At 52.8% G+C, this 14,394-nt stretch overlaps 1 protein-coding gene across 1 annotated transcript; it reads left to right on the top strand.

Moving 5' to 3' along the window:
• The first annotated feature begins 1,108 nt into the window (after positions 1–1,108).
• KRT35 (keratin 35) lies at positions 1,109–9,398 on the top strand. Its single transcript, XM_058703790.1, has 9 exons — positions 1,109–1,208; positions 4,603–4,676; positions 5,150–5,930; positions 6,789–6,871; positions 7,067–7,223; positions 7,358–7,519; positions 7,832–7,957; positions 8,389–8,609; positions 8,899–9,398. Exons 3-9 carry the CDS (start codon positions 5,460–5,462, stop codon positions 9,044–9,046), a joined length of 1,368 nt encoding a protein of 455 aa, XP_058559773.1. The 5' UTR covers positions 1,109–1,208; positions 4,603–4,676; positions 5,150–5,459; the 3' UTR covers positions 9,047–9,398.
• Positions 9,399–14,394: the final 4,996 nt, after the last annotated feature.

Here is a 14,394-nt window from a genome sequence, read left to right on the forward strand (position 1 = left end):
GAGGGCCCCATGTCTTCTTTGCCCCCCTGATTTATTCTTTAGTTGAGAAGACAGGCCCAGAGTGGACAGTGACTTTCCTTAGGCCACACAGCAGTGAGTGGCAGAGAAGAGGCCATCGTCCAGCTATTCTGATTCTGACTCTGGTCCTCTTCCCAGTGCGTAGTGTCTCTCCCCACCTCCACCCAACCTGAATCATTGCTACCTACTGGTCAGGCCCCGCTTCCCCCGGTACTCCATGCTTCTGCTCTGGGGGCTGATGTCTGCCACTCCCTGCTCTGGCCTGAGGCTCTGGAGACGGTGGGCCGCAGGGTGTGCACAGAGCACATCCCAGCCCTGCCTGCTGGTGTGTGGAGACGGCCAGGGAGCGGGAGGTGGACTGAGCCCTCTGTTCTGGCCACCGCTCGAGCTGCCCTGCTATTGCAGGCAGACAGACCACACCGGGTCGTGTATCCTGGCAAATAATCACACTGTCAGCGCCTCACTCTGTTGTACAGCGTGTCCCCTTTATGTGCGTCCTCTACAGCTTATGGGGTGCACTCACAGCCTCGTCTCAGGCACTCAGACTGCCCTGTGTGGTTGTAGGTGCTTTCTTTTCTTCTTTTTGTAAAGTTTATTTATTTTGAGAGAGAGAGAGAGAGAGAACACGAGTGGGGGAGGGACAGAGAGAGAGAGAGAGAGAGGGAGAGACAGAATCCCAAGCAGGCTCCACCCTCAGTGAGGGGCCTAATGCGGGCTCAATCCCACAACCACATGATCATGACCTGAGCGGAAATCAAGAGTCAGTCACTGGGACACCTGGGGGGCTCAGTCGGTTAAGCGTCCAACTTTGGCTCAGGTCATGATCTCATGATTGGTGAGTTCGAGCCCCGTGTTGGGCTTTGTGCTGACAGCTCAGAGCCTGGGGCCTGCTTCGGATTCTGTGTCTCTGTCTCTCTCTGCCCCTCCCCTGCTCACGCTCTGTCTGTCTGTCTCTCTCTCAAAATTAAACATTAAAAAAAAAAAAAAGAGTCAGTCGCTTAACTGACTGAGCCACCCAGGTGCCCCTGTAGGCACTTTCTTTATGTAGCTTTGTCTAGCTGTTTATGACATTTCAGAGCATCAGGCCACCTGGGTGGCTCAGTCCAAGAGTGTAACATAGAGATCCTGCTGAGTTCCCAGCTGCCAGCCTGTCCTATGGATCTAAGATTTGCAAGCCTCTCCACAACTACGTGAGTCCCTATATATATATATATTTTTTTTTTTTCTTTTCTTTCTTTTTTTTTTTTCTTTCCATCCTATCGGTTCTGTTTCTCTGGAGAAACCTGACTGATAACACCCGTTAAGCGTCGGACTTCAACTCAGGTCATTATCTTGAGTTGGTGGGTTCAAGCCCTGCGTTGGGCTCGGTGCTGACAGCTTAGAGCCTGGAGCCTACTTCGTATTCTGTGTCTCCCTCTCTCTCTGCTCCTCCCCCGCTTGGGCTCTGTCTCTTTCTCTCTCTCTCCAAAATAAATAAACATTAAAAAAATTAAAAAAAAAAAAGAAATTTCAGAGTATCTGCACTGGTTAAGGAACCCCTCCTATCCTCGACCTCACACCCACACTTAACTGGGTTCCAGTTTAAATCACTAACTGCTGTGTAAACCAGAACTCAGCACTTTTGCTCAGCACTGCTGGGGACCGGCACCGGCACAGTAAAGGGCAGACAGAACACCCTTGCAGGACTTTTGACTCCTATGTCATTGCTCTTTTTTGACACCAAGGGAGAGATGATATCACACATTACATTTTATCAAATTCCTCCAGAGTGAACATAATCCTTTATTTCAAGGTGGTTCTGATCTTGCTTCTACTTGCAGAGCTGCTATCTGGCTATCTTTCTCATGCTCCAATCAATTAATCAACCAACACCTCATGCATGAAAAAAGTGCTAATGCAGGGGAACATCCAGGGAGAAGAGGGGGTGCGGGGGAAGCAGCTGGATCAAACGGTGGGTCACGGGCCCTCCAGTCCTCAAGAAGCTGATGGTCCAGCTGGGGAGACAGCCGCCTGTGCTCCAGGCAGCACCAGGCATGGCGGGTGTGGGTGTGGGGCAGGCTCTCGGGTTCTCAGGATGGGGAGAGGTCATTGAGAGCTGGGGGTTTAGGGGAGATTTGGAATTAATGGAAGCTTTGAAGGATGGGCAGAGCAGGAAGGAGGAGGGCAAAGGTATTTTAAAGTATGGCCAAGTGCACCCACGGCATGTTCTGGGGACAGCACAGACCCTACCTTGGCGGGGTGCACAGGTCCTCTCGGAAAATAATTAGGATACTTACTAACAAGATTGGTTCTTGCTGATAAGGCGTTCTAGGTCATTATTTCGTTTTAGTAAAAAGAATGCTGAGGAAGAATGGAAATAGACCAGAATGATTTAGAGGCTACTTCATAGCTTTAAAAATATTACTTATATGTCTTATAAAATTATCTAAAAAAACTTATCAAGAATTTTTAGCCACAGAATAGGCTTATGGGCCTGTCTCCCTTTGGCAGAATGGCTTTTGGCCCAGAGAACACTTTGTTAGTGTTAGTCTGGGCAGTGCTGCTCCCCTACACAGAGCTGCCCAATCTCTGAGCCTCAGTTTCCCCATCTATAACAGTAGGGATAGTAAGTCTGACTTTGGAAGTGTTTTTTCCCTCCCAGCTCCCTACCCACTTTTTCCCCCCTCCCTTCCTTATCCCCCCTGCCCCCGTTTTTAATGTTCCTTTTCTCTCAAAATCCTTTCTTTTCTTTCTCACTTAGCACAACTTACCATGGGCCAAGCACTCACTCATTCATTCATTCATTCATTCTTCCTTTCATTTATTCTTTCATTCTGAGACATCTGGGAGCCTAGCTCCATGCTTGAACTATAGAGATTTCAAAAGAAGTAGGAGGTCTGTCCTTGCCTCCAAAACAGTCTCCCCGGGAAGACACGGTTCAAACACAAGACAATTGGAGGGTATCAGTGAAGGGAGGGCTAGCAGATCAACCACCAGTCACTGCCATGGGCGTTCAGAGCCAGGAGGGCAAAGCTGGGCTGGAGCGGGGTAGGCTTCTGAGACATTCCAAGTCTCAGTTTATTCATCTACTAAATGGGGGATATTGGCGATGCCAATCTCATGAGACTGTTGTGAGCAATGAATGAGAGAATGCTTGGAGAGAGCTCAGCATGGGGCCTGGCAGGTACTAAGTGCTTAGTGACTAATGGCTGGTACCATCAGCCTTGCCTTTAACAGGGCTGTGTCGGGGAGGCAAACCCGTTCTGGGCAGCATAGGTGTGGAGCCCTTTCTAGGAACCCATGTGACCCCCCCCCCCCCCCTCCCCCGGGGTCACAGGTATAAACAGCATGGGGCTTCCCAGGCCTTTTGTTGCTGTGGCTTCTCTGGGCCCTGTGGATCCAGGGTGGCCCTTGAGCCCAGAGCACAGGAGGCTTAGCAGGGCTGGGGTGGAGCCCTGTGCTCACATGGATGGGAAATCCGAACACCAGAGGAGGCTCATCTAGGCTCTTAGCTCAGCCGCGTCCTTTGCACTGAGGCATGGATTTCCAGGGAGGAGAAGGTGAGGCAGCCAACTGGCCCTGGAACTGTGCTGGGCGGGTGCTGGTCACACCAGGCTCCTGGGTGTGGGAAGGGCATGGTGACTCACGAGAGTTCTATATCTGAGGGCCCCCAAACGCATGCACCTGGCCTATGGGATGGTGGCCTAGGTGCTCAGAGCCCATCTACACTCCCTAGTGACAGCTTCTTAGCGTTGTCAGTCTGAGCACAGCAAGACTCCACCCATCACAGCGGTTGGCGTTCCTGAGCACTTCCCGTGAGCAGGTGCTGTTTCTGCTTTTTAATCCTCAGAGCAGCCCTAGGAAGTAGGTGTTGTTATCTTCTGCCACTTTACAGAGGAGGAAACAGAGAGATGGGGAGAAATTCAAGCACACGGTTGGTACATGTTGGGACTGGGATTGGAACCCGCAGAGTTCACATGCTTCTGAGCTGCTTCTCCTGGGACACCAGAGGCTATTGGTCATCCCCTTGTGGAGCCCACAGTATTCATTCTTTCTGTCCTTTGCAGAGCCCAGCCATACCTGGCAGCCCGGGAGGGGTTCCCAGCAGAGGCGGAGGCGGGTGGTGTGGTGGAGAGGGCATCTTGGCTCTGACGGTCACTAGGTGGTGGCACTTTGGCAAGCTCTTATCATCCCTGGGTCTTGGGTTCCTCAGCTCTGAGGTGGGGATGACAAGCCTGGGCTCACAGGGCAACATGGGGGTGAAGCGAGACCATGTACCGGGAAGGCTGCTGGCGCTCAGCTCACGGCCGTTCTCCCGATGGGAAGGTGAAACGTGTCTCCAGAAGAGTCGGCAGGGCCACGAACTGCAGGGCAGACTGGAAGACAAATCCCACAGGGCTCCGCTTGCCCTCTGGCTCGGCTCCCAGACCCTCTCCCAGGCCTCACTCGCTTGGCAGATGGGATGTTCTGGAAAAATACACTCCACCCCTAGTCAAGCTTTCTGGACATCAGTCCAGACAGCTCCTGCAGCAGAGATAAAACTCTGAAGATCCGACTGTGTCTTCTGATGAGGTCTGTGAATCATGTCTCCGTTCTCCCCCTCAGTCTCGAGGCAGCCAGCAAGAAAGGCTTCTCCACTTTTTGGCCGGGGTGTGGGAAGACATACCTTCCTACACATGGTAAGTGTGACCATGGACAGGCGCTCAGTAGGCTAACCTCTAGTTGTTTTGGCTGATGGTAGGGCTATACAACCAGTCATATTTCCTGGTGAGGGAAGGAGTGGGGGTCTCACCCCAAGGCTCTGCTCTGTCTGGGGTGACCAGCTCTCCCATTTTGCAGGGGACTGAGGGGTTCTCAGAGATATGGGGCTTTTAGCACTAAATCGAGAACAGTCCTGAGGAAACTGGGATAGTTGGTCACCATTGCCACATTTCTGGGCCATTCTAGAGCCTTCTGTGTCTCCTTGGGCACGAGGTCTTTGTTTCCTGCAACAGCCGGGCTTGCTTTTCCAACACCCAGGGGCCAACCCAGAGGCCTCCTCTACTCTCTTGGGCCCATAAAAGGAGATAATGCTGGAGAAAGTCAAGATCGTGGCTGTGGGTTCCCACACCTCCTAAGGCAGAGGCTGATGAGGTCTGGGCTCAGATGACAGGCCCCTTTGAAGAACTGACGGATACTTGGTCTTCCCGGCAACACGGGGCGGAGGAGACATCTCGTCGTGGCCACCAGTTCAACGGGGCTCCCGATTTACGAGGCCGGAAAACGTTCACGGGAAGCTAAATAACAGGGTAATGAGGGGTTCTTCTAGAAAGTGGTATTAACTTTAATGAGGAGAAAAGCCTTTGTAAAGGCCAACGCCCACTGGGGCAGAGATATAAACGCGGGGTGAAGGGTTGCTTGTCCACACTGGGGGGGCGCCTGGCCTCAAAGACCGATCGCTTGTGTCTGGGAGGCTGAGGTCAATGGCTTCCAAGTGCCTGAAGGCCAGCTTCTCTTCGGGGTCTCTCAAGGGCCCGGGAGTGGCCGGCGGGGGCTCCGCTCGCGTGTCCGCAATGTACTCCGGTGGCTCCTGCAAGCTCCCCAGCCTCTCCCCCGGGGCCCGGAGCTTCTCTGCGTGCTCCGTGGGGCTGGGCCGGAGCGGCTGCAGGGCGGCCAGCTGCCTGCCCGCTCTCTGCCTCCCGTACGGAGCCTTTGCCACCAGCTCCAGCGTGGGCGGGGGCTGGTTCGGGGAAGGCGTCCTCGCCGGCAGCGAGAAGGAGACCATGCAGTCCCTGAACGACCGCCTGGCCAGCTACCTGGAGAAGGTGCGCCAGCTGGAGCGGGACAACGCCAGCCTGGAGAGCCGCATCCGGGAGTGGTGTGAGCAGCAGGTGCCCTACCTGTGCCCCGACTACCAGTCCTACTTCCGGACCATCGAGGAGCTCCAGAAGAAGGTGAGACGTCCAGAGTGGCTTTGGCTGCCCGGGAGTCTGCTGTCACCAGCACTGGACGGGGAAGCCAGAGCAGCTGTGGCGGTAGCCCTGCTCCCACAGGGTACTTGAGAGAGGTCGCAGGGCACGTTCACATCTGTGGCCTCATTTGCTCCTCCCCGTCATCTGATGAGAGAGGTATCGTTAGCCCATTTTACAGAAGAGAACAACTGAAGATGAGGCTGGTTCAGTGACTTATTCTGGGTGGTCCAGCTGCCAGTTGGTGGAGCCAGAGTTTGAACGCAGGCTCCGTGAACTGACGGACTGTGTAACCTTTGCTAGCATGGCCTACCTCTTTGAGTTTTAATTTCTTCTTCTTCTTCTTCTTCTTTTTTTTTTTTTTAAGGTGAGGGGCTTGGACTTGATTTGTTTGGTGCACATTAGGTTTTCTATAAAGAACTCAGGGAAGAAAGGGCCCGTCAGATGTTTCCTTCTTGCCCAGCCCACATCCCCTGAAAGTCCCAGCTGCCTCTTGGGAGGGACCATTTGTGACCAAGGAATCACAGAGTACGCTGTTGTTCATGACCCACCCTGAGCCCCCAGTGGTCTGGAGACAGGAAGACAAGAGACAGCCACCATGCCAATCTTTGCTGGAGCCTTTCCCCATCTGCCCCTGTCCAAGTCAGGTTACGGGTCTCAGAGGCTGTCGTGACCTCCTTCTCTGACCCCCTCTGCGTGCCCGTAATAAGCATTCAAGGAGCCTCAGCTGCCGGGAGTCCCGGGATGGCTGACTCCCTCCGGTGGTGGCCCTTGGCAGCTTTGGGGAGCTCCAGCTGACAGAATGTCCTTCCTTGCCCTGATGTCACTTCTCTATTGCCTCAGACCCTGTGCACCAAGGCAGAGAACGCCAGGCTCGTGGTGCAGATCGACAATGCCAAGCTGGCCGCAGACGACTTCAGAACCAAGTGAGTGTTCTGCTGGCTCCTCGGCCGGGGGCTGGTAGAAATGGACATGGGTGAGGCCAGGACTCAGGGTTTTGGCTGCACTAAAGTCGCTGAGGCATTAAGATGGGGGACACAGAACCAGACCAGCCTGGGGTGGGATCTGACTTGGACATAAAAGGAGACGTAGCTTCAGGCACCCTGTTATGCGCCTGCCAGGTACGAGACGGAGCTGTCCATGCGGCAGCTGGTGGAGTCAGACATGAACGGCCTGCGCAGGATCCTGGACGATCTGACCCTGTGCAAGGCCGACCTGGAGGCCCAGGTGGAGTCCCTGAAGGAGGAGCTGCTGTGCCTCAAGAAGAACCACGAGGAGGTGAGCACAGGGGAGGAGGTGGGCAGGTGAGCATGGGGAAGAAGGTGAACATCGGGAGCAGGTAGGCACAGGGGAGGAGGGTGAGCGAGGCAGCCAGCTGGGAAAGTTAGTGCTGACCCTGATCTGTGCCACAGGAAGTGAACTCGCTTCGGTGCCAGCTTGGTGACCGGCTCAATGTCGAGGTGGACGCTGCCCCGCCTGTTGACCTGAACCGTGTTCTGGATGAGATGAGATGCCAGTATGAGACCCTGGTGGAGAATAACCGCCGTGATGCTGAAGAATGGTTCAACACCCAGGTACGTGCCTGGAAACAGTCAGTGCAATGGAGACACAAGGTGGGTCAAACAGAATTGACCTTGGGGCTCTGAACCAAGAAGCTGAGTCTGAGCCCCAGCTCTGTTTCGACCTCACTATGCACGTTGGGCAGGTTGCTATCCTCTAAGCAATAATGTCCTCAGGGACGTTACTGAAATGGGGATGAAATGAAGGGGATGGACTGGTGTTCTGGAAGGTCCTTCTTGGCTCATGATTCTGTGTGGCCTCTGTAGACCTCTTCATGAAGCTGAGTCCTGACGTTCCTGACCAGGTCCTGTGTGTGTATGTTTCAGACGGAGGAGCTGAACCAGCAGGTGGTGTCCAGCTCGGAGCAGCTGCAGTCCTGCCAGGCGGAGATCATCGAGCTGAGACGCACGGTCAATGCCCTGGAGATCGAGCTGCAGGCCCAGCAGAGCATGGTGAGCCCGGGCCTTGAGCAAGGCTGCTGGGGGATCAAACCTGGCAGCACAAGAGCCCCCGGGCTTCCATGCTCTGAACACACAGGGAGGCTCCAGGGGCTCAAGGTCTTAAGCATCAGGGACTTTCTGTGTAGAGGGAATGAGGTCCCAGCCCCCATTCACAAATGTCCCAGAGGTAAAACACAGGAGACCTATAGCAACCGACATGTCCTGGCAGCAGCTCTTGTAGATTCATTCTGAGTAATTGTCAGTTACTCGGAGGTGTTGTTAATAGGGGAGCTACTCTCCAGATCAGGGGGGTTACGGGGGCTCATTGGCTATCTCAAATGAGATGCCCAGTGGTGGTGCATCTTGGCTCAAAGTGATTCCCTTCCCTGCTCCTTCTCGGACCTCCCACCTTTGTCTTCCCTCCCCAATCCTTGTCCTCACAGAGAGATGCTTTGGAATCCACCCTGGCGGAGACCGAGGCGCGCTACAGCTCCCAGCTGGCCCAGATGCAGTGCCTGATCAGCAACGTGGAGGCCCAGTTGGCCGAGATCCGGGCTGACCTGGAGCGGCAGAACCAGGAGTACCAGGTGCTGCTGGACGTGCGGGCCCGGCTGGAGGGCGAGATCAACACGTACCGGGGCCTGCTGGAGAGCGAGGACTGCAAGTGAGTGGTGCCGCAGGCTCCCCCGTCTTCCGAATGCGGTCTGCAAAATCTGGGGAGACGGCACGGTGCCTGGGAAGGGCCCGGTATTTGGAATCGGGAGTCCTGGGGCTTTAGTTCTGGTCTTATTACAAATTCATCACGTGACCCTGGCAAGTCCTTTTTCTCTCTGGGACTCTGTTTCCCCATTGATAAAACTGGGGGATAGGACTAGGTGATTTTTAAGGTGCTCTGAGTTACTGAAAACAGCAACTGGGAAATCATAGTAATCGGAACTTTTTCTTCCTCTTAGGCTGCCCTGTAACCCGTGTGCTCCTGACCACTCGCCTTCCAAGGCCTGCCTCCCCTGTCTTCCTGCGGCCTCCTGTGGTCCGGGCGCTGTCCGCACAACCTGCAGCCCCCGCCCCATCTGTGTGCCCTGCCCGGGGGGCCGGTTCTGAGAGTGACTGGCCATTGTCTCCAGGGCTTAGGCTTGGCCTCTTTTCAACCCTAACCCTAAAGCCCAATCCCCTCTCTCTGTGCGGAGCCCAGGGCCCTGGGGCCTGGCCCTGAGTGGTCTCACTGCAAATCCATGCCTCAAAGTCTCTCAAAGCCTGTCATTAAGGCTGGTCACCCCCGAAAGCCTCAACTCATCATTTCAATGGGTGCCAGCCAGGCTCTCTGTTCTCAGGCTGCCTCCTGGGTCAGGTTTTCCTTCTGGGCGCTCTTTAGTGGGTTCTGAAATGCAATAGAGGGCTTGTGTGGGCAGAATAATAAAGTGCATTTGCTTTGGCTCTCGACGCCTGACTGGCACCACGTTGGTATCGTTGTTTTGTGTCTCTGCTGGGTGAAGAGGGCTGACCCCTGGGCTGACAAATAGGGCTGTTTGACCATGCATGACCCTGGGGATGACAGGGTCCCTGTGATCCTGTTTGGGGTGGATAAGGGAGTACAGTGGGTTTCTTGCTCAGCTGCTCCGCTTTCCTGATGAAGAGACGCTTCTCCAAGTTTCTGATGTGGTGACCCGTGTTACCAGCCCCTTCCCACTACCCTTCTTAGTCTATTCAGGAGACTACATCCCAGAGGAGGGAGGATAAAGCCGAGGCCAGTGCGGTGTGAAGCATCTTAGGCTGCTTTTCATTTCATGTCTGGGGTTCTCATAAGAGCAGCAACATGTAAATCCCACACCCAGGGGACTTTCGTTTCTTTCTTCCGCTGCAGAACTTTCCCACAGCCCCCCGGTCCAGCAAGCACCCTAAAAACCCACACCCCATCAAAAGCAGGAGATGGGAGAGTGAGCCCGCCTTTGTGACTTCCACCCACGATTTAGAGATTCTTGTCCATAAGAGGCTCATCATGTGCTGTGTGCCTTTGGAACCTGTTACCACACGCAGCACCTTTGGGCCTCAGAGCATTTCCGCATGGCAGTGGGCGCTCCCAGCATCTTGGCCCAAAGGCTCTCATTTATGTCCAGACCAGGTAAACACCAAGCTCCGTGGATCCCAATGGGAAATGGAGACGAAGGTAAAACTTTCTCAGGCAGAAAGGAAGGCCGGTTTCTCCAGATAGCCCTGTGCTATTCATAAGATGCCAAGAGCACCACTATGAAATGTTAGCGATGTTTAGAGAGTTGTAATAGCACGGGAGGTGGAGAACTGATCGGGGAAAGATGCGGACAAAGGTGGGCCTGAGACCCCCACCTCTTAAGAGGGCCTGGTATAATTCACCCTGATTCTACTTTAGAGTTATCCCCTCTTTTTTTTTTAATTTTTAAAAAAATATTTGTTTCAGAGAGAGAGAGAGAGAGAGAGAGCAGGGGAGGGGCAGAGAGAGAGGGAGACACAGAATCTGAAGCAGGCTCCAGGCTCTGAGCTGTCAGCACAGAGCCTGATGTGGGGCCTGGACTCACAAACTGTGAAATCATGCCCTGAGCTGAAGTCAGATGCTCAACCAACTGAGCCACCCAGGTGCCCCTAGAGTCGCCCCTTTCTAACCCCCTGTAAAGGAGGGCCCGGGGCTTTGGTGTCTCCCAGCCCCCTGACTCCTGGAATCCTGACCACCCCCCATGTTGGCCTTCTTGGAACACCTTGGCTGCTTTTGTTGAGGCTCAGCCCCCCGAAGAGGCTGATGGTCTCGCGATCATTCAGTTTATTCAACACGTCTTTACTGGGTGCCTCCCTGGGCTGGACAGTGTGTCAGGTGCTAGGAGCAGGACTGACCCTCGTCAGAGGGAGGCCTTGGGATGGGAAAGCAAGGGCACCCACTCCCTGCCTCAGTGGCAAGACGAGGCCGACGAAGGGGCCTTGGCGTTAGTGTGATGAAATTGGGCTCTGAACGTGGAGTCAGACTGACCTGGGGTTCATATCCCGACCCCGCCACTTACCGCCAGTGGGAGCTTTGGCACGGGGCAGCCCCTTGCCGAGCCTCAGTTTCCTCATCAGTAAAACAGAGGCCATGACACTTACCGTACTATAAGGTCCATCCTGCTTTGCCGAGCCTTTGCTGGGCCTTGGAAAAGGGCTCGTGTTGTTGACTGTCTATGCTAGCTGGAGGCCTGGATCGCTGTGAGGGTGGGCGTCTACATTCTCCCTGCCCGGAGTTTCATTTCTGAGCTTTTGTTCCAAGCAGCAACGCCTAGCAGCCGAGGTGGAGAGGCAGGTCCATGACTTATTATTTTTTCTGACTCGGAAGAAAGTCGGGCGTAGGGGAGCCACAGTTAGCAAGCAATGTGTGGACGCTGTCTCGAGCGCACAGGCTCCAGGTAACTCTGTTTACCATCAGCCACACGTCCTCTTTAGGACATTCCCTGTGGTACAAACCCCTTCCAAACCCATCAGAATTCCCCTCCCCAGATGGAGAGAACCAGATCCTGCATAGCCTTGCCACTTACGATTATTTATTTATTCCTTATTATTAGTTACTTCAACTTTGAATATAATGCTGATTCCATTAGGTCAGAGATTCTCAACCTATGTGTGTCATTGTGTGTCATTGGCCGCACATTGCAATGACCTGGGGGGCATATGGGATATGTGGTCTGACCCCCAGCAATCCTGACTTAGTTGGACTGGGATATGGCCTGGTGTTGGGATATTAGAAAGCTCCCCGAGTGATTCCGGGGTGCAGCCAGGATTGAGGGCTCCTCCATTAGCGGGAGGGCCTTTTGGCAAGGCAGTTGGGAGCTCAGGGCAGCTCTGACGTCACCCTGAGGGCTAGCGGATTCCTGAACTGTACTTTTTGACGAGTCCTCAGCTCTGGCTTTACTCTCTCCTTTAATTTCAAACACCCGCACTGAAGTTTAAATTTCAGTTCCCATAGTTTTAATTTCAAAGAGTTATGTTTTTGCTGTTCTCTCTTCCTCTTCCATAACACTGTCTCAAGACTGCCATTTTTATCCCTGAGGTTATTAAAAAACAGACACACACGTACGTATGTATTAATAGATTGTCTTAAATTCTGCCTTGCTTCAGTCTCCCCCAGTTTCCTCTTCAGCAATTTGTTTGTTGGCTTGTTTTGTTTTGTCTCTCTTTGCAATGCTGGAAACTTCTCTCAAACGTCTGGTGATCCTTCCGCTTATATTTGAAGACATGACACTAAAAAGCTGATGGAAAGTGCTGTGTGTATGGGCGGGTTGGCAAACTGGCTTTTTTTTTTTTAAGTTTATGTATTTATTTTGAGAGAGAGAGGCAGAGAAAGAGAGAGAGAGAGAGAGAGAGGCAGAGGGAGACGGAGGGAGAGAATCCCAAGCAGGCTCCACACAGTCAGAGGAGAGCCCAGTGTGGGGTTCGAACCCATGAACCGTGAGATCATGACTGAAACTGAGTCAGATGTCCAACCGACTGAGCCACCCAGGCGCCCCCAAACTGGCTTGTTGGATGGTAGAACTACCTAAATTCAGCTTTTATAATCTTTTGTCTAGAATCATTCTGGTTTTTCAAAGAACGGAGACAGTCTTGGGCCAGACCCCTGCATGCATCCCACCTACCTTTATTTATTTATTTTTTTAATGTTTATTTATTTTTGAGAGAGAGCGAGCGAGAGTGTGAGCAGTGGAGGGGCAGAGACAGAGGGAGAGCTCTGTCAGCGCAGAGCCCGACGTGGGGCTCGATCTAACAAACAGTGAGATCGTGACCTGAGCCGAAATCAAGAGTCAGACGCTTAACTGACTAAGCCACCCAGATGCCCCCAGGAATTGCATTTCTAACATGTTCCTGAGTGATGCTGATGCTGCTGGTCTGGAGGCCACATTTCGAGAGCCACTGCTCTACTTTATTACAATAATAATTTTTCACAGTTTTTTTTTTGGATGAGGATTAAATGGGCAAATTAATGCCCAGCACCCAGCACAGTGCCTGGTACTTGCATAGATCCAATAAATGCTAGTTATGATTTTGAAGACTGGTCCAATGCGCCTCATTCCATTTGGCTGGTATCGCCATCATACCTCCTCCCATCTGATGCTACTGTCTTCTCTAAATAGCTCATCCAGACAAAGGACCTGGAATTGATGGTTGGTGCAGGAATTCTAACTGAGAGATGATTTAGTCTAACCCTTTCGATATGCATGAGGAAATGGAAACCCAGAGAGGTAAAGCAATTTTCCCGAGGTCACACAGCAAATTAGAAGGTTAGCATCTCTATCTTTTTTTTTTTTTTTTAATTTTTTTTTTCAACGTTTTTAATTTATTTTTGGGACAGAGAGAGACAGAGCATGAACGGGGGAGGGGCAGAGAGAGAGGGAGACACAGAATCGGAAACAGGCTCCAGGCTCCAAGCCATCAGCCCAGAGCCTGACGCGGGGCTCGAACTCACGGACCGTGAGATCGTGACCTGGCTGAAGTCGGACGCTTAACCGACTGCGCCACCCAGGCGCCCCTATCTTTTTTTTTTTTTTTTAAAAACTCAAGAATTCTTCCTTTTATTTGAAGACCTTTTAAAACCGAATTGTCGGCCTTGTTTCTTGCTTTCCTCCCATAGACCGAAGCCGTTCTTGCCTATTTATCGGTGTGTATTGCAGCCAGATCACTGGCTCTATGTAGCATTCTCGATCTTGACTTCTCTCAAGCAACAGATTTCAGGGAACAGGGCTGAGTGGCATTTTCCCTTCCCTACCCTTTCGCCAATACTTCTAGAAATATATGAAAGAAAAAGACAAGCACTCACACCCCAGTGTTATATTGAGAGGATTAATGAATAAAAAGTGGCCATGTAACACCCATAGATTAAACGTGAAGTGTCAGCCCACGGGTATCGCAGGCAGGACAGGAAACCACTGGTCTTGCCTGTCGCTTTCTTAAGGAATACCCGAGGCTTCTATAATTGGAGACGCCTGCTCCAGTCCCCTGGCTTAGCTCACACCAGGGCTGCAGGGTGCCGCTTCTCCAGGGAGCTGATTCACACTGCCTCCCATCTCTGAGGTCCCGCGGGGAGCCCTGCGCTGTAGAAAGCGAAAGTAGAGCCTGTTCCAGCCTGTCCACCCCTGTCCTTTTTACAGTCATGAACTCTCGACATCTCTGTCTATGGGGGCGGTGATTCACGAAGGGAGGATCCAGAGATGGTCAAGATAGAGCGTCTGCCCCACCGGGATGATCACGACACTTTCCCGAGAGCGGGATCCCCACGTCTCTCTTTCTTAGTAGCATCCAGCTGCAAAGATGCCCCTGATTCTTAGGCTTTCTGTCTGGGTGTCGAGTTCTGTCTGGATCTCTCCTCCCTGAGATCACTTCTCCCCCTAGGTAGGGCAGTGATGCAGGTTTAGAAGGCTCTGAGTTTCTGTTTCCCAGCTCCTTCGATTTATAGCACTGCCAGT

Source organism: Neofelis nebulosa, chromosome 16 (genome assembly GCF_028018385.1).
Source record: "Neofelis nebulosa isolate mNeoNeb1 chromosome 16, mNeoNeb1.pri, whole genome shotgun sequence".
In the NCBI taxonomy this organism is placed as follows: Eukaryota; Metazoa; Chordata; class Mammalia; order Carnivora; family Felidae; genus Neofelis; species Neofelis nebulosa.

What these genes read in the sequence shown, in the direction of transcription:
- KRT35 (XM_058703790.1), top strand. Translation starts at nt 5,460, where the DNA reads ATGGCTTCCAAGTGCCTGAAGGCCAGCTTCTCTTCGGGGTCTCTCAAG. An exon ending in AAGAATGGTTCAACACCCAG is followed by an intron (nt 7,520 to 7,831) that starts GTACGTGCCTGG and finishes TGTATGTTTCAG; the next exon opens with ACGGAGGAGCTGAACCAGCA. An exon ending in TGCAGGCCCAGCAGAGCATG is followed by an intron (nt 7,958 to 8,388) that starts GTGAGCCCGGGC and finishes TTGTCCTCACAG; the next exon opens with AGAGATGCTTTGGAATCCAC.